Source organism: Cetorhinus maximus, chromosome 15, assembly GCF_964194155.1.
Source record: "Cetorhinus maximus chromosome 15, sCetMax3.hap1.1, whole genome shotgun sequence".
NCBI classification, from domain to species: Eukaryota; Metazoa; Chordata; class Chondrichthyes; order Lamniformes; family Cetorhinidae; genus Cetorhinus; species Cetorhinus maximus.
The window spans coordinates 15,741,315-15,760,372 of record NC_135893.1 but is presented as its reverse complement, the minus strand read 5'-3'; the positions used below and the strand labels follow the sequence as shown (position 1 = coordinate 15,760,372).

Below are 19,058 nucleotides of genomic sequence, written 5' to 3'. Positions count from 1 at the left end.
TCTTTAAATACTAGCCATTGCCTGTCTTCTGTCAAATCTTTTAGTGTATTTTCCCAATCCACCTTAGCCAACTTGCCCCTCATACCTTCATAATTTCCTTTCTTCAGATTTAAGACCCTCGTTTCAGAATGAACTATATTACATTCAAACTTAATGTGAAATTCTATCATATTATGGTCACTATTTCCCAAAGGTTCCTTTACAACAAAGTTATTCATTAGCCCTTTCTCATTACATAAGGCTAAATCCAAAATAGCACGATCACTAGTTGGCTTCTCAATGTACTGCTCCAGAAACCCATCTTGTACATACACCAGGAATTCCTCCTCCAGAGCATTAGTGATGATTTGGTTAACCCAATCTGTGTGTAAATTGAAGTCCCCCATTATTACTGTACTGCCCATGTTACCTGCATCTCTAATTTCCTGATTTATATTGTGCCCAACATTACTACAGTTTGGTGGCATATAAACAACTCCCACCAATGTTTGCTGCCCATTGCTGTTTCTTAGGTCCACCCAAACTGATTCTACATCTTGATCCTCAGATCTAAGATCCTTGCTTACCAATGTACTGATCTTGTCCCTGATTAAGAGTGCTACCCCACCTCTTTTTTGTTTTCGCCTATTCCTCCTAAATGCTTAACAAAGTATAGAGAACAACATCAAGACCCCGCTAAGGTTGCCAGGGTGGGACATATTCCTGGAGGTTTTATCACATGAACTCCCACCTCCAAACATCCCGTCCACTCAAAAGGCTTTTTTCTTCATCTCCAATATTTTTACAACCAATAAACTAAAGTGCTCAAAGAAAATGAAAGGATCCACATTTTTTGAAAATGCTTCCATTATTCATCTCCCGGGTTTGCTCAAGGCAGTGTCCAGGAGATTAAATTTTAATTCCTGGAGACTCCAGGACAATCCTGGAGAATTGGCAACCCTAGGATCCCACATCAAGGCCCCAGATCTAGAGGCAGGCTGCACTATAGTGGCCAGCCAATTAAGCCTATGAATGTCAGTATTGGGAATACTAGTGAAATGCAACCAGATAAGTTTCAGCAGTCAAAGCACTGCTGTTCCCACAGATATTTTGGTCCTGGAAACCATTTCAAGGGATATCAGATGGCAATTCTCCAACCCTTTTCTTGATCCCCAAAGTAATCACATAGCTCAGGAGGAGACCTTATTGTTCCATTTTGACCAGAAGAACAAGTCTATTAAATTTCTTGATTAACTGTATTGATAAAACTGGATCACGTTATCACTAAAGATGAGGGAAATTCTCTCAACTGGTCTGCTCAATGGAGGTCGTGTTCCATCTCTTCCCACTCAAAAGCCTCCTTAAAAAATGACCATTTTCATCTCACTGTGATTACGTCCCGTACCTTATCTCTCAATTCCTCCTTGGCATCTGAATTCTGACTCCGTTTCCTTCCACCATCATCCCCCACACCTCATCCATGAAGAACAATGGGATGTTTTGTTAGGGTAAAAGTGTTATATAAATATATATGTTGCTGATGAATTCTGTCAATGTGATAGGCTTCCATCCACTTTAACTTACTCTTGCTGTGTGGAGACTTACCACCATTTGAACACCAAGAATGGTAGCTGGCACTATTTGGTCCAAATCTCATTGCATTGCTCCACACCTCTGGAGATCCTTTTATTTTCTCAATGTGCTTCCAGACTATCTCACCCACTTTGCAATCTCCTTAAGTCACACAAAGTTAAAACAGGCCTGTGGCCTCTGAAATCTTGCCCAGTGCAACCTATGTGTAATGATTGTGCTTTTTGACCTGCTTTTGCATTGATCCCTTGGTCCTTACTGTAAAGATGACCCTAACTTGACAATCTTGCCACCTAGGCCAAAATGGGCCATATGAGGATAGAATTGGACTCATTTGTGATATCATCTGTTGCTAAATATCCCACTGGCATTCAATGTTTAAGTACTAACAGCCAAGTTCACACCCATAGAGCCCTATCCCAGTATTAGTGGGAGAAAAAAGCTTCGCAGGAGTAGTGAGGGAGGGATGAAAATGAAAAATGGTTGATCGAGAAGAATGCATTTAGTTACAATTTGTCACCAACCGGTCACACCGTGAGAAGTATTTACTGAATAAACCTGCCAGAAACTTTGAAAGATATTAAGTCTTTATAATTTGAGTGAGCTTTCTCCTGGCTAATAAGTGCAAGCTGATCATCCTGAGCTAGGCTTAGTTTGTAGCACCTTCACCTTCCGGGTTCCTTGTTTAAGAATATCAATACTTGAATATGTAAACTGATACTCTGTTCCAAGCTGCATTTGTGCAAGAGGTAAATCTGAATAGTTCATGCCAGTTAAGTTGCAGTTGCCTCCTCAGCAGAACCTGCATGTACATAGATGGACAGAGAAGAATGTAAGGGTGGGATTGGGTGAAACTGCCCCGAGAGAGAGGGAGGTGAAGCTCTCACCCCAAAGGGTGGGAAAGAGAGAATAGATGTGACTGCATGGCACCATGGAGATCAGCAGACTGCCCTTTCACATCTGAGATTATGAATATCCCCTTGGTAAAATAATCCTTCAGGGTCCATATGTTTTTTCATAACCTCCATATCCCCTCAGTGCTCTGTAAGAGCTGGGTCCAATGTTTGGGAGCTGGTCCACATTGTTAGAATATCTTGTTTGCACACTAGAGTCTTGGAAATATCCTCTTCATGACAGCCCTGGTTTAGAGTGCATTTTACAAAAAAATCTCAAGAATGAAGCCATTAATGGCTTCATTCATCAACATCCTTTTAACATCCTTTTTCTTTGCCTCTAGGAAATTGCTGTGATTGATGCATTCGAGTCAAATTTCTTTCTTGCTAATTGAACATAAGTGTTAATCCATTTTGAAATCCACATTGACAGCCCTTTTAAATGACAGTAAAGAATTTTTGATACAACTGTGTTAAAGACCTGGTACTATAACTCATTCAATGACTATTTGCAGTTCCCTATGTCTCCAATTTAAAAACTATATTTTAGTTGAATTGGCATGAGCTGGTAGATTCAGAAGTATAACTGGTTGGGAGGGGGTTTCTGAGCCTGACAGGCTAATGGGGCTGAGCTAACTATTGGTAGCCAACAATTCATTAATCTCAGCGACCTTGGCTATTCAAATGTGCATTCCCTTACTCTGTTGAGACCAACTCCTTAACAAATACAGTGTCACCTCCCATTGGCTTCCAAAGAAAACTTCCAAAAAATTAATCTAACATCAGCCTGTCTTCAAGCAATGTTAAAACAGGGAATTATTCTTGGGACCTTATGTGACTGGGGTTTGAATCATTCCAGACTGCTGAAATGAAAGTCTCCTCTCTGGCCAGCTGTTAAAGCCCAAATGAAATAAATTCAAAAAACTTCAAATTTAGAATAAACCTGTATTTTAAAAAAAAAACCTTTTTTATAAATAAATATCACCAGCCTGATGTGATATTGGTAACAGGCTCATTAGAAATCTCTCTGCCACTGTTTTGATGAAGGGACTAATCCAGTGTGTTAATGCCTTCACTAAAACAGGAGGCACAAACTCATTACTGATATTAGCACGATTACAGCCCTGAAATATATATTTAGGGGTCTAGCGTATCCAGAATAAACTGGAAATTGAACATCCCACACAGATTCACACACAGAGTTACTGCATTTCATACTGGCCAACTGAACTTGCTCATTTGGGATGTGAATCCTTCAGCCCTGAAAGTCCTACTGTTATGAGTTCACTTTTAGCGCCGGTAGCATTGATCTCGATCGGCTCTGGTTCCAGTCCTGAGTTGTAAAACTGGTGCTGCAAATATGAGGAATTTAAACTATCCAAGCATCGGTTCTTTGTGGCCAGTATCTGTCCAGTGTGAAGTTAAGCATGAATGAATAAATATAGCAATTCGGGAGGAAAATAGAAAAGCAAATTGTCCAGCACCCAGTTAATGTTCTGTGGCCTTTACCTGTACCCAGTGTGAAATCATACGCAACAAAAGATCAAACAAAAACAACCACTTCCTCTAAAACACTTTACTATGGCTATCCACAGCGCACTGGGAGGAAAGAGAACCACATTTGCTGGAGTCTTAGAGCTGAACCCTTGCATACGCGGAGGGAGGTAATCTATTACAACTTTCCATCTCAAAAACTGTACTGTCGTTCTGTCACTTTGCTTGTAATTATTCCATTAATGCTGCAAAGAAAAACATTTCTGGTTGTATTGTCATTAGAAATCTTGTTGTGACGTGTGTTTTGCAGGCTGACTCAGTCCAAAAGTGAGCCTCGACTGTGTAGACCAGTGGTTTTCAAATGTAAGAGTTCTCCTGCAAATATAGCTGCACTTAACGGGGAACTGCAAAATACTGACACATACCTAGGGATCCCCATTAAATACTGAAACATGCCCAAATACCCACATGAAATTGTCACATACCTTCAGGAATCCCCTACAAATACCAGCACACTTCCAGGAATCTCCTATTAATATTGACACATGCCCAGAGATTCACTACTAATATTTACACATTCCGAGGGATTCCCCTATAAATACTGACACACTTCCAGGAATCCCTTACTAATATTGACACGTGCCCAGGGATCCCCTACAAATATTTATGCACAACCAGGGATACCCTACAAATACTGGTACACTTACAGGGATCCTTTGTTAATACTGACACATACCCAGGGATCCCTTGCTAATATTGGCACACCTCCAAAAGATGGTGTCAGCCATTCAAAAGAACTGTTTTATTGTTGCAGGAAAGTTTTTTTTTTGCATTTGTACATAGAAACAGAAAAGTGCTAGCAAATCAATAAATATAGAAAAAGATAGAGCTCCGCAGAGACCCCCCTCTGTCTAGGAACCCCAGTTTGAAAACCTATGGTCTACAAAGCAAGTTGCCACGTAAAGCAAACACTTGTTAAGATAATGTTTCATATCCAGGCTATGGAAATGCTCAGGTATAAAGAAACAGAGCATGAGTACATGTGGTGTAATACTGGCTATGGGTATGTTCAACAGGGGAGCTGCATGCTATTTATATTGAAGACTGCACTGTTTGTAGGGGAGTGCATGATTTTGTGTGGCTATTAAAATGAAAGGCAAAACAAATATAGTTTTTTTCTGTCAGCTGCGCAGTTTGTCTTTATCTCAGATTTACAATCCTAAGAACACAGCAATGAGAAAGGGCCATTCTACTGCTGTTCAGCCCCACGCTTGCCTTAGCGCCACCCCTCCTCTTCCCCGCTGAACGAGGAGTCTGCCTACCTTTTTGAATTCTTCAGACTCCTCTATGGTGTTAGGCTGATAATGTACAATGTTAATGCTGCATATGGACAAGAATTGGCAGTGACACTTGCATGAACTCTTTGATCCTGAAGGTATTGATCATTCAGTTCCTTGGTAATTTGCTATCCCCCGGTACCTTAGTTTAAATCTTTGCGGATGGGCTGAGACAATGAATGTCGACGGGCTACCCTATTGTATCCAACCTAGACATCCAATGTTCTCATGTTCCTGTGGGGCTGTATCCAACACACTTCTTCATCAATTTCTTGTTTGGAAATAATCAAATTGCAAATCTTTTTAAACTTGATGCCTGGTGGCTGAGTGCCTCTGCCCCATTTATTGCTGCTGATGTAAAGGCCAGCTTTGATCCCTTATTCAAGTTAGCTGATTCCTTCCAAAAGCTTCACTGCCACAGCCTGAGGAGATGCATTAGTCTTGGGTCCCTGCACCCCGGTGGCCAAGGCTGACAATTGGGTGTGTGCAAATATTGGGAAAGGACACAATTGGAGTCAACTGTGATGCTCCTATTATCAAATAGTTTGCTGATTCTTCCACTTGAGGAAAAGCCACTTGGCACTGGTAGCATCCATGACCGAAATCAACCAGGAGAGGCCAGGCATAAGAAGAAAAACATTCTCAAACTTCTTCATTTTTATTTTCTTCGATCCTGTGAGGATCCTGATCTGGCTGACAGTGTGTGTGTCTGCACAGTTTGTGAATTGGTGTGTAATGGCTATGTGAGTGAAATGTTGCCTATAATGCATACAACAAAAAATAACAATTGAATTTCAGAAAGTTATGATGATGGGAGCTGTAAAATGGAACAGTAATTGTACAGAACACAGTCGCCATGGAAACCTTTTTCTGCCAAACACATGCCTTAATCCAATGTCAAAATACAAGGAATCTCTCCAGGCTTGGCAATTCCCGCCATGCCCCCCTTCAAAAACATAGAAACTCACAGTCTTGTTAATGGTGTCTACATCATCTCCAATCCTTTCACCAGCCCAACTATAATTTGACTTGGGTGTTAACTGCCATTAGCTATGATTGTCTTTGTATGACCAGCTTTACTGAGAAGGGACAAGCCCGACAGTGCAAGGACACCACCAAGCTTGGGAGGAGGAGGAGGGAAGGTGGGCTGAATCAGGAAATAGAGATTACACAATGAAGGGATAAGGTAAAGGAAGGCGAAGAGTTCCACAGTTGGAGTTGGAGATGGTACGAGAAGTCTTGATTTCAGCATTCTGAATTTTAAAAGTTATGCAGCACAAACTGGGCAGTATCTTGCGAATGAAATAGAATTGATTTTAGAACAATGAAAGAACATCCCTCAAATCTATGTGGGGATTATGTCACTGTTGCCTTTACTCTGGCATAGCACCTAGAGAAATAATGTCAACAGGCTGAAATGGCCATTTGCACTGTTCTCCAGGGTTTCTGCTGAAGGAACACTGGGCGAATCCCGTGGAAACCCTTTCCCACAGGAAATAATAAATGGGAAATATTGTGGAGAACTGGTCGGCATCCAGAGCTTGGTCAACACTGGCAATGAATGGGTTTCTGGCAACAGGTTCCTTTTAATCTCATCTTAATTTGAAGTCAATACCAACTAAATTGGGACTAGAATCTTTCAGGTAGATCCTTGTTTGGATGTTGAGTTTAGGGAGTCATTGACAAGGGTCATCAATTTAAACATGTCACTGAGAGTGAAGAAAAATTCCTTAACACACGAAGCTGTTGCAGGATGCGATGGTTTGATGTAGGGTGTAGTTGAGGCAGAGATTGTTGGAGAGCACATAAATACATGAAGCAGTGGAAGATTCAGGGCAGTGGCCAGGATGAATTTGACTGTACCTGACCAGTGTATTTGGAAATGTGTTGAAGTTCCCCTTTTGTGGAAGAATTTTCTCCCTGCCCTTGGAAGGCATGTACCAGCCTGTAAGCCATGGCTCAGTGGGTAGCACTCTTGCCTCTGAATCATAAATTGTGGGTTCAGGTCTCACAAGAGTGCATAAACTAAATGGAGGGTCCCAGTGCAGCACTGAAGGAGATTTAAGTTATATGGCACAAAGGCATATGGATTAAGATACAGAACAGCCATGAATTCACTGAATGGTGGAACAAGCTCAAGGGGCTGAATGGCCTCCTCTTGTTCCTACATTCTTATCTGTGACCCATAGGACTGGCAGAGAACATGGAGCTGCATTGGTGCCATTCTAAATCATACTGTCCAGCAATCAACTTGCCACGACACACCCCTTCTCAGTGTGGAGCCTGCTGTCCTACTGCTGGTATTCAGGCTGTAGATCACAGGTGTGAGCCAATGGACGCAGTTGGATGAAACCTCACCTGGTTGGGGCATGGATCAGAGAATCAGACACAAACGTCAGTGTGCTCATTTCCTGGCATTCTGAATTTTCTGATGATCAATTTTATCCTGGTGCCCCCAGAAGTTGCCCTTTGACAGATAGAACCCCAAAATCTCTCTGGTAACTGCTTAAAACTAGTGGTTACTGGTTAAATCCAATGGTACTGGTTAAATGACCAGCGTGAAGGCCAATCAATAGCATCATGATTGCATATAGTGCCTTTAACATAGTAAAATGTCCCAAGGCATTTCACAGGAACATTATCAAACAAAATTTGGTGCGGAGCCACAAAAAGAAATATTGGGGCAAAAGCTTGGTTAAAGGGGTAGGAGTAAAGGGGTAGGGGTAGGGCCAGGAGTTTCTTAAAGAGAGAGAGGTGAAGAGCCAGAGAGCCTGGGGAGGGAATTCCAGAGTTTAAGGTTGAGGCACTGGAAGAAAGGCCATCAGTGGCAGGTGAAGGGTCTGCGGGATGCAAAAGAGGCGAGAATTGGAGAAACATTTGGGGTAGAAATTCTTCTGGGGTAGAAGCACAAAATGGTTTGTATTGATTCGGCCATCCCTTATACTCCCTGCCCCATATCCCATTCCATTGACCTCAGATGCCGTTGCTGCCACCCAAGGGAAATTTCTACCCAGAGAGTTCACAGAGTGTTGTAGAGCTAATGGGGCTGTGGAAAATCAGCCAACAATTCGATTGTTTGACTCTTGTATATGCATATGAATATTGGGTGTGAATAGGATTGGGCTCATCTTTGATACCCTGTGACGGAATAGCCTTTCCACTAACAATGTTTTTGTGAAAAATGGCAACTTAGCCAGGATACTGGAAAGACTACTGGTGCCTGCATTTATCCTTCTCTCAGGAAGGAGTGGGTGATCTCAGGAGAGGAAGAGAGGAAACTGGGCGAGAGGATAGCTCATTGACCCTGAACTTGCTGCAAGTGCACTATTAATCCAGTCAGCAAACTTCTAAAACAAAGTATGTGCCTCAGCCTCCAGTGCACAGTTGATTTATTTTCTCTCAATTAATTGTGTGCCATCAAAATTGTCAAATAATTACAAAATCTTCAAACATCCGGTGCAGATGTGGAGCCCGCAAATCTAATCATTGTTTGCTGCAAAGAGCATTTGTTGATTAGTTCAGTGAGTGACTGACAGACAAATACAAGCAGCTTTTTTTTTAGCTGAATGACTTATTTTTACAGTATGGCAACAAACTGCCTGTTATAATCATTGAAATATTCTTGTTGCTCACCATAAGCCAGCTGCATTGAAATCAAGACTTACCTCGTGTTTCCTGTTGCTTCATAGATTTTGTTTCTTTTTTCATTTTTGTGCTCATCAGGGTTGAGGTTCATGTTGGGAGTGAGACTCTTCAGACATCCAGCGTCGTCAGCAAGTGCTCCCAGCTGCTCAGGGGTGGAGGGGGAGGTGGGCTTGGTGCGGTGGGTGCAGTCCAATGGTAGTTAGAGGGGTCCGGTGATGGTCTGGAAGAGCAGATGATGGTCGGCGGAGCAGCAGATTGTGGGAGGTGGGGTTTGCTGGATAGCTTGTTGAGCCCGGAGGAAACAATCCTGCTGCTCCTAGCCCACAAGCAATGCTTAAAGGTACTTGCCTCATGAACTCAGCCCTTCCCGCCTCCATTCAGCTGCCAGGTTTCCCAAGGCCTGGGAAGCCTGTGGTTAAAAATAGAATGACTGTTGAAATTAAGAAAGCCTTTTTTAAAATATTTTAATTTAATATTTAAGTGACCTGTTTCCCATGAGGTCCACCCTTTTCCCTATCTCCGTTAAAACTGTGGAAGTGGATAGGTTCAGTTCCTTTTTTCCATATTTTCTGCATACTAACCTCTAATAAGATCCCAGTTTCTTTTAGGGAGTTAAGATTCAGCCCTGTGCCTCAGAAGTGTGTGCCCAACTATGTTAATGAAGACAGGGGGTTGGATTATCTTAGTCCCGTGATGGCATGCTCGGAGGCAGGAGGATGCATTCCCGCCACCAGGGAACTTTCCCAGGGGCAGACTAGGAATCGGATCGGCTGTCCACTCCACAGAGGCTGGCAGGCAAATAAAGTGATGAAGGCACCAGTTAGGACCGTTTTGCGGCATCTGCTACACTTTCCCACCAGGAGGCTGCCCCCTCCCCACCATGGGCTGAGATCGCCAGATCATTGAAGGCGGCCTCCCTGCAGCAGCTTGGGGGGCTACTGGAGCCAGAGAGTCCCCATGTTCTAATGAAAGGGCCTCGTGGATGAAATGCTGCAATCAGACCAGGGATGCCCCTGGATTGATCCTGCGGCCTGTGCAGGTTAGCTGATCTTAGATGAGGCTAGTACTTTCGGCCTCAGCATGTCTCCACCTCACAACCCCCAATCTCTCGGGGTGAGGAAGACCACCTTGAGACTCAGGATCAGGCTTAGTTGTGATGGCATCTACAATCAAGTTACTGGATGCCGCTTACTGCCTAGGCTCACACATGAAGAATAACCACACGTGGGTTGGGGTACCACAGCTGAGCCTCGACAATCACATCTCAGAAGGGAAGCAGAGAAATTAGTACAGAGTTTAAAAAGTATGAGTATTCTAAGCTGGTGATTGAATGACTTCCAGAAAAGATATTGAGTGTAAATCAGTGTTTGCCAAAGACTTGTCTTTTGTTATTAAACATCCACCTTGGGAGATTGATGTCCCATTCATCCTACTCTCCACCCTTTTATAAACAGCAATTTGTAATCCCAGAGATGATGGCAGAATCCAATTGTTTTCAAAAGCAGGGCGTAGGGTAGAAAATCTGAGAGAAGTTCAAAGTGTGTTTAGTCTTGTTAGGAGTGTGAGAATCTCAGATGCCAGTCTGTTTCAAGGATTTCTGTTGTCATGCAGCAGTCAGTAAGGAGATTCCTTAGTCTTTCACTCTAACCGAGGAGAGGCATTATAGGACAATCCCAGCACAGCCTGAGATGTTTAAATCCCTGCTGATTTCTAGAAACAGGCATTAGAGCAATCAGAAATACTTTGCATAGCAACCAATCAGAATCAACTTTGAATGGTCCAAGATTCTCTTTACGGAACCAGCAGGGATTCATTATTTACATATTGGCAGTGCTAACAAGACTGACATTTATTGCCCACCCTCTCGTTAGTGGTGGTGGTGGACAGTGGTTTGACACAATGGAGTAGCCTGTTTGTCCACTTAAGAGGGGAATTATGAGTCAACCACATTAATAATGGATTGGAGTCACAAAAAGGGAGGGTTTCCTTCCTTAAAGTTCCCTAGTGAACCAGTTGGGTTTTTTACATCAATCTGACATCCTCATGTTCACTTTATTTATTTGCAGATTTTTTTTAAAAACTGAATTCGAATTCGCAAATTGCCATGGTTGCATTTGAACTCTCGTTCTCTGGCTTACTCATCCAGATTTCTTGTTTACTAGTCCAATAACATAACCCCTAAACCACTGTATTCCTAACACCCCTGTCACCCTAAATCAATCTCAGCCAGATTTGAGGCCAGAGGTGAAAGCACAGCTCATTGTCTCACCAAGTGTTTAGATAACAGTTTGGTTTACAAGGTAATTTGAACCTTTTTTTTGAGAAGCTCGCTGCCTTGTAGTCTCAGGAGAGCAGAACTGATTGGTTAGCTCTTTCAGAAAGCTGGCACAGGGCAAGAAGATCCAAATGGCCTCCTCCTGTTCTGTATCATTCCATGGTTCTATGATTGTAATGATCCCTAAGTATTGTTACCCTTTAACTAATGATGTTACCGTCACTCATTGTTATTGTGTCCTTGGTATATTTGTTGACAATGTCTGTAACTTGATTTTACTCTCTTTTGTTCCCTCTCTCTCCCTCCCTTCAGAGTGAAAGAATTGAGAAAGGCCAAGGAACCTGAAGATTTACAGAAGCACCCCATAGCAATGTAACATTGCTTCCTGACTGTTTTCTTTACGTTTATATCAGAGACATTTACAAAAGATCACTATAGATTTGGGAAGATTAGCAACACTCTCATCGCAACAAGGCTCTAGAAACTTTTTTTCTCTCGACCACATCGGCACTTTTATGGAACTTTTTTTAACCGAAACAAAACAAGGCGCCATAGAACTTGCAATTTATTGTTTTAAGAACTTGAAAATTAACTTGTAGAATGAAATAACCTCTTTACCAGCCTGGTGCGTAGTACTGTAAACTTGTGTCAAGGTTTGCAACACAAAAAAAGGGGTTTATTGTCAGGAATAAGCAAATGTATGTAGAGAAATCAAGCAAAGAGTGAAGAAAAGCAGGTGAGTGGACTGAGGGGAGTATTAGAATGAAAGGGAAGGTGATGCACAGCTTATGTGGACAAACAGCCTGAGCCAGGGAGTTACAGGCATGCATGTGCCGCTTGTTGGGTGTGATCAAGGCTGCACTGTGGTGATAGGGGCTGGTCCAATAAAAGGCATGCAGTTTTCTTCTCTTCTACCCTCCTCCCTGCTTTCATCAAGACCTGCAATCAGACAATGTGCTGAAACAATATCCTAGATAGACCAGACTCGGGTATTGGAGAAGGGAGAGAGGCCCTTTAGTTTAATGCAGGTGTTGTGCAAGTTGCCAAAATATGGGGGTAGCCAGTGGGCTGTGTAATAATCGTTCCATTCAGATAATTAGGTTTAGTGTCCATTTCTGGATAACCTGGTACATTTCCCTTCCCCTGCCAGGCCTCCTTTTCATCTCCTGAATGGAACACTCCATATCAGACAAACTGTGGTCCTAACAACCTTTTAAGGACCAACAGTTGCCTCTTGGGAGTAACACAACGCTATGATTTTTTTAATGCATTATGGGAATGCTGTGGATTCTTACTTGTTATGTGTGCGTGTTTGTGTATTACGTATGTTTGTGTGTGTGTGACTTTGATGTTTACCATCTACCATGTAAAACCAGTTAGCATTTTATTTGTTCATCAATAGACACTTGGTCAAAAAAAAAACACACAAAAAAAACCAGGTGTTGCAGAGTTTAATGGACTCTGGAATCAGATTTCCTGAGCCTCGCCATTTAAGAGACTCCTACTCCTGAGTGATTAGACAGAACGCTGGGCTAAATCAAGGTGCTTGGGAATGTATGAGCATGCTGGAGCTTGCTTGATGAATATGCTTGCAACATTAACCCAGTGTCAGGGCTGAATTTTCAGGCAGCACTGGAACCAGAAAAGTTGGTGGACAGGACCTGATAACACTGCCACAGGTGGCATGCTGGTTTTCCGTTGCTGGGCCATTTTAGTGGAAGCAGGGTTGGGCCAGCAGGGCTACACTTCCCCACATAGCAGATAGCCAATTAGGCTCACTAAAAGCCTTAAATCCAATTAAAGGAGGCCAACTGAAATTATCCAGTTGGCCTCCAGTTTCTGGCGCCAGCAGGGGCCGGTTTAGATGCCTGGAGGTGGGCAGGCCTAGAGCCCCACCCTGCCACACGCAACCATGTTGAGGGCCTTCTGCTGCTCCTCCTCTTCTCCCATGCCTGCCTCCCTCTACTGCGATGGCCTGGATGCAAGAACCATTTTATAATTACAGATTGAAAGAAAGTTGGAGGGAGGGCATCTCCATTTGAAGCACCTTCTCTATTATTTACCTTCCATTACAGACAACTGCCATTTTCATGCTGGAGAGCTTCTGATTGGTCCTGCAGCTTCGAGAGCCCGCATGCCATCCTTAATTAAAGGGAACTTATTCCCATGCCAATTAAGGTGGGGCCCCCATGAAAATCCCAATGAGTGACTGTTACCCACCGCCCTCCCCACTTCCAAGTACTGGAGTGAGTGCTACTGGGATGGCAGTCTCTGCTTTTAGCCCCCTCCTCAGATGACTGACTGCTTGCTAGGGTACCCATGGGCATTCTCTCAGACCACATCCATTCGTATTGTGTGAGCCCAGAGAGTGTACATGGTTAGGCTAGTTGACTGTGGGGGTGGGAGTGGGGTTGGGGGGTGGGGGGTGGGGGCATCACAGCAGAGTCCTCACCCAATCCCAGCACACACACTTTCCAGCAAGGCTCACTGGAATGCGATTGGGAGCAGGAGAGCCAGCAAATGTTTCTCAACTCCACCATTGCCCTCATTGCTGTGACTGAGCTCAGTTAGCACAGACCACTGAAGGACCTTGAGATCTTTTGTGGCCTGTGTGACTCTGAACCGCACTAGCGTCCAGGCAATCATTTTTTAGGTGGTGTTATTAATCAACAGCCTGTATAAATGCTGCAGATCCCAGAGTGGCACCAGGACTGAATGCCTCAAAGACAGACTAAGAGTATACACAGATTGCTGTATTTTATCTCCTTGCATTCCAACTGTCTGGAACATCCAGTTCACTCCATTTGATTATATATGTGCAATATATAATAAGCAGATTTATTACATCTTAACCTCAATCAGTTTCTAACTTGATGCATCAATCGAGTTTGGTACAGTGTCCTAAAGCAGACATACTATATAAAAATATACAGCATGTGCCGTATTTAACCAGCTGAGTATTCAGTACTCCCTCAGGTGCTACATTGAAATGGGTTGTTTAAACAAGATAGTATAAGAAAAACTAAATAATGCAGTGACAGAATGTGTATAAAGTATTATTGTGGAATTTTTTTTAAAAGGTGTTATCAAAGCTGGAGCATTACAGGAGCTGAGAGACATTGTAAGATGCTGCATCACTTCATCTCAAGATAGATGCCCAAAACCAGACAAGAGGTCCCATATGTGTCTATGAACACATCCTGCCACCGTTCTCTTTTTCACTGACATTCACCTTCTCTGTTTCCTTCTCTTCCCCTCTTGAAGGCAATTACTAACTACAGGTCATATTCCCAAGTGTGTTTCATGTACTTGGCCAATATTTATCACTCGAGCAACACTGTAAAAAAACAGACTATCTGATGAATGGATCGTGGGGGGGTGGGGGGGGCATTGGTGCTGCTGGCCTTGGGGCTTGGAGCTTGGAAATCAAAGAAAAATTAAAGACTTACATTTATATAGCACTTTTCATGACCACCAGATGTCTCAAAGCAGTCTATAGCCAATGAAGTATTTTTGAAGTATCGTCACTGTTATAATGTAGGAAACATAGCAGCCAATTTGTGCGCAGCAAACTCCCACAAACAGCAATGTGATAATAACCAGATAATCTGTTTTTGTGACATTGAATGATGGGTAAATGTTAGCCAGGGCACCAGGAATAACTTCCTTGTTCTTCAAAATAGTGCCATAGGATCTTTTACGTCCATCTGAGAGGGAAGAGGGGTCTTGGTTTAACCTCTCATCCTCTGCACTGCCTCATTACCACACTGGAGTGTCAGTCTTGATTTTTGTGCTCAAGTCCTGGAGTTGCACCCCAGTGAGGGTCAATCTTGGTTGGGGAAGTGGGTGCAGACCCAGTTTGGCAGCGGCCCCAGGTTATTCTTGTGGAGTCTTGAAGGCCATTCCTGCTCTTCCCAGCCCCACCAAAATAATAAAGTACTCATCCCTGGGCTCCTCTGGAGATTGGGCCGGATGGGCTAGGTGCAGTGTTCCACCCAGTTGAGTCCGAAAATCATGTTGGGGTCCGAATGACATGAATGGATCCCGATTTAAATGCCCACCTTAGCCCTGCACTTTCTTCACATAGCTACCCTGGCCACTTATTCCACAGCCTCTGGGAAAATGGCAACCGGCACTGCTGGAACTGGGTGGGAAACTTCCCATGAGTTTCGGAGATGTCAGCACCCTGTCTCCATCGTGTAGTGGTGTATTTGTTTTTCTTTAGTTTACGAGTAGCTTGACTCTTTGCAAGCAGCACAATCAGACTGATAATATAAGTTCAGAGTTGTCGATTCTCCAATGTGACCAATTAGCAATATTATGTTGGTTTGAAAGCCAACCATGGGGCTGCATCTCCTTTCACCAGCAGTCAGTAATTGGCCTGGTCTTTGTGAAGACCAGAGATGAATGAAAGAGCAAATGTGCTTGTGGGAACAATGCAGAAATTCAAGCTAGCCCTACTTTCCCATACACATATAAGGCCTTATGAGACCAACTGTGTTGAAGGCAGCACTGCCTCATTTTACAGCTCCCATAATAGCCGGATAAGTTGAAGAGAAACAATGCCTTCTATTGGACCATCTATTTCTCTTGTAAAGGGCTAGGTGTTTCAGATTAAGCTTAAACTGAGATATAGACAGAAACCCAACCCTTTATAAACCAATTATCTACATCGAGCCCAGTGCTGTGGTCGGATAGGAAATTGCTTCACTCTCAATGGATGTGATCTACACTGTGAAATCCGCACACTTTTTCTTTTTAACTTTGTTTTAAATTATAGAAGGGTAGCTTAACAGAATGCTCCCAGTACTACATGTACTATACAAAACATGGAATGATAGTTAAGAAGTGTAAAACACGACAATATTTCCAGTAGAAAGCAACTCCTTTGCTTTACATAGGCACACTGTCTGTTGATACATCATTGGCAAAGCTGTTGAATTGAAGCATTATCGCTGACTGTGGCAGTCAGTCGAATGCATGAAGTTTCCAAGACAAGAGCCTTCCCCACTTAAACTGTATTTCAAATTGGATGGGGAAGGAATGAAAACTACTTAACAAATAAAAAATTGAATGGATTGACAAACCATTTCCTCCTCCCCACTGCCCCCTCCAGGATATGTTAACTCTTGGAGGGCACCATCGAAAAGTCCTTTGCAATCTTTATTTTGTTCCTTCAGCAGATATAAATCATGCCACTAAAACATTGTGACATAAAAGAAATGATAAACTACCTTTTTTTGCCTTTTGAGTTCATGATGTATGTAACAGGCACTAAGCCTGTGACCGACTGGTGATAGACATAGATTGAAACCAAATGGCATGTGGAGAACATGCATGTCGAGAACATGCAGGGTGAGAGTCCCACACTCCACCTGTTTGCGGGGGAGGCTCCCTAGCTTTTCTCTACCTGGCCACAGTACAGAGCAAAAGAAGGAAATCGGAGGAGGGGAGGAAAAGTTCCACATAAGCTGGGTGTTAGCCTTTTCCAAAAACTCCCAAAACCTTTCTTCCTCAACAGTCGCTGTCACCTAGCTAGTGTCCTGTCACGTCCAGCACTTTATTTTGCCTTACTTTATAACTTTTTATTTAGTCTGAACTTTTTTTTAATATATAAATAATATATAAATAGTTTATTTAAAGCTTTTATTATTTAATTTATTTTTTGTGTTTTCTTTTTGTTTTAAAAAGCATTTAAGCTTTTTTAGCCTTTCAAAAATAGGACGATTTTTTTGAGGGGTCACATTCATTGCCTTGACATCATACAAGCCAATAAGGATTAGTATGATGTATTCTGCTGGCCAGTAATGTCCATATTCTTGGCTACTGTCAGTAACCTGGTGGACTCTGTATATATAGAAGAACATGATAGGGAAATGAGTGCAAAGTGAATAAAAAACGGGGGATGCCAACAATGAATTATTTTACTGTGAGTTGTTATGAGATGGGTGAAGGCAGAATGGGAATTTGTATAGTTTTATCTGAATGAGCTAGCAATGTGGATATACTGTTTGTATATATTGTATATATACTTAAAAACGATGAAAAAACCAACGGAGATATGTGCATGACTGTAATGAAAAAAAAAACAAAACAAAGGAAGTATTAGAAGCAAACGACCTGTAAAATGAAAAAAAAATTCACTGTAAGAATTCCTTATTTTAAATGTTCTTTAGAAGGACATTTTTGCTAAAGCATGATTAATTGCAAAAAAAAACTACTGTACTTAGAATTAGAAAACGAACAGCAAAATGATATAACTGAAAAGTTTACGTTTACATATTTCTTTTGTTTGGCTACCAAGACTTATCTCCTTTGCCAATGGGTGCCAAGTAATGTGAATGCTGTATTGCTAAATGAAAAGACACAACATTAAGTTATAATCTTTGCTGAGCAGATTACTGTAAGGATATAATATATATATATATAGCATTATACCATAAATCACTCTTTGAAAAGAAAGATTAACAGACATTTTTATGTTAAATACCGTGTGTTAAATACCGTGAAGAAACGACGCGCACACACACACACACACACACACACACACACACACAATAAATTTTAAAAGATATATGCGAACAAAAAAGATCTGACAGTAATGGAGAGAATGTCCACTTCATCTGTTCATCTGAGATTAGAAATACAGGTCATAACATTGCACAAAAAAAACTTAAAAAAAAGAAAATTCTAGAAAATGCAAAGCTTTGTTGCACACTCGCAACAGCCCAGAGCCGTAAGCTACGACACTCCTGGGGTTGCTGACACTTGCATGTGATACTAGTGTAGGTCCTTTTTTTCTTTCTCTTGCTTTCTTTTATTTCCTCTCTTTTTTTAAACCTTTTAATTTGACCTTTTTTTAATTTGTCCTGTTTTTGTATGTCTGCATGTGAGAGTGTCGCTGGGTCACAGCCGTTTAGAAGCTTTACAAGGGATAGCCCAGCTGCCAGAGTCATGCAAACATTTTAAATTGCCCTTAAAAATTATGTAAGATGTTTTTGAATGCTTTATAATCCTTTCTGCTGTAAATTAAAAAAACAAAGAAAAATCTCATGTTAGTTTGTTAAATTTATTTCTAATATACATTGTTTGAAACTCACTCACTCTCTTTCTCTGGGCAACTTTTTTGACTCTTGGCACTATGGTGCCCTCCAATGGATTGATTATAGGGGCATTTTTGGACGGTGTGTTATTGTGATTCTTTTTTAACTTCCTTGATTTCATTTCCCTTCCCATCTCTTGACCTCGCCTTCTCCTGGAAGGCACCTTCCCCTGATCCTCACCTTTCCTTGGATCTCCCCTTCCCTCGGACCTCGCCTTCCCCTGATCCTCGCCTTCCCTTCACCTCTTTTTTCCAGCTGGGTACAGATTAATGGTGCCTTCCGTTTGCTGGGTTGCTACCTCTGGTTGGACGTATTTCTGGATGTTTCATCACATGACCTCCAGACCCAAGCGCCTCCTGCAGTCAAACAGCCTCTTATCCCATTTCCAATATTTTTTCAATTAACAAACAAAAGTTTTCAAGGAAAATGAAAAGTGAACACAACTTGTTTTAATGCCCCCTATGACTGCTCATATTTGGACGCTCACTGCAGTATCCAGGGGATTCATCTTAAATGCTTGGAGCCTCCAGGACAATCTGGTGGGTTGGTAACTTTACCTGTTGGCCATCCCTCATCTGTTGGCCTAGACAATGAATATCCAAAGGCTGTTGAACTATGCAGGGCATCACAACAAAGTTCATTGCTGTTCTCACCTGACTTGTGCACACATGCTCTTTCCCACAGGAGTTAGTGGAATGTGACCAGGAACTGGAAGCCTGGACAAGATTTCCTTCAGCTCTCT

The 19,058-nt window shown here is 42.2% G+C and overlaps 1 protein-coding gene across 1 annotated transcript in view; it reads left to right on the top strand.

Annotated features, from left to right (window-relative positions):
- The window catches only part of LOC144690441 (calmodulin-binding transcription activator 1-like), a 1,084,973-nt gene extending 1,066,727 nt beyond the window's left edge, over positions 1–18,246 (top strand). The window contains exons 22-23 of the mRNA XM_078557952.1: positions 4,058–4,126; positions 11,526–18,246. Coding sequence (XP_078414078.1) covers positions 4,058–4,126; positions 11,526–11,589 — 133 coding nt within the window. The 3' untranslated portion in view covers positions 11,590–18,246. The remainder of the gene's footprint in view (positions 1–4,057; positions 4,127–11,525) is intronic.
- The last annotated feature ends 812 nt before the right edge of the window (positions 18,247–19,058 follow it).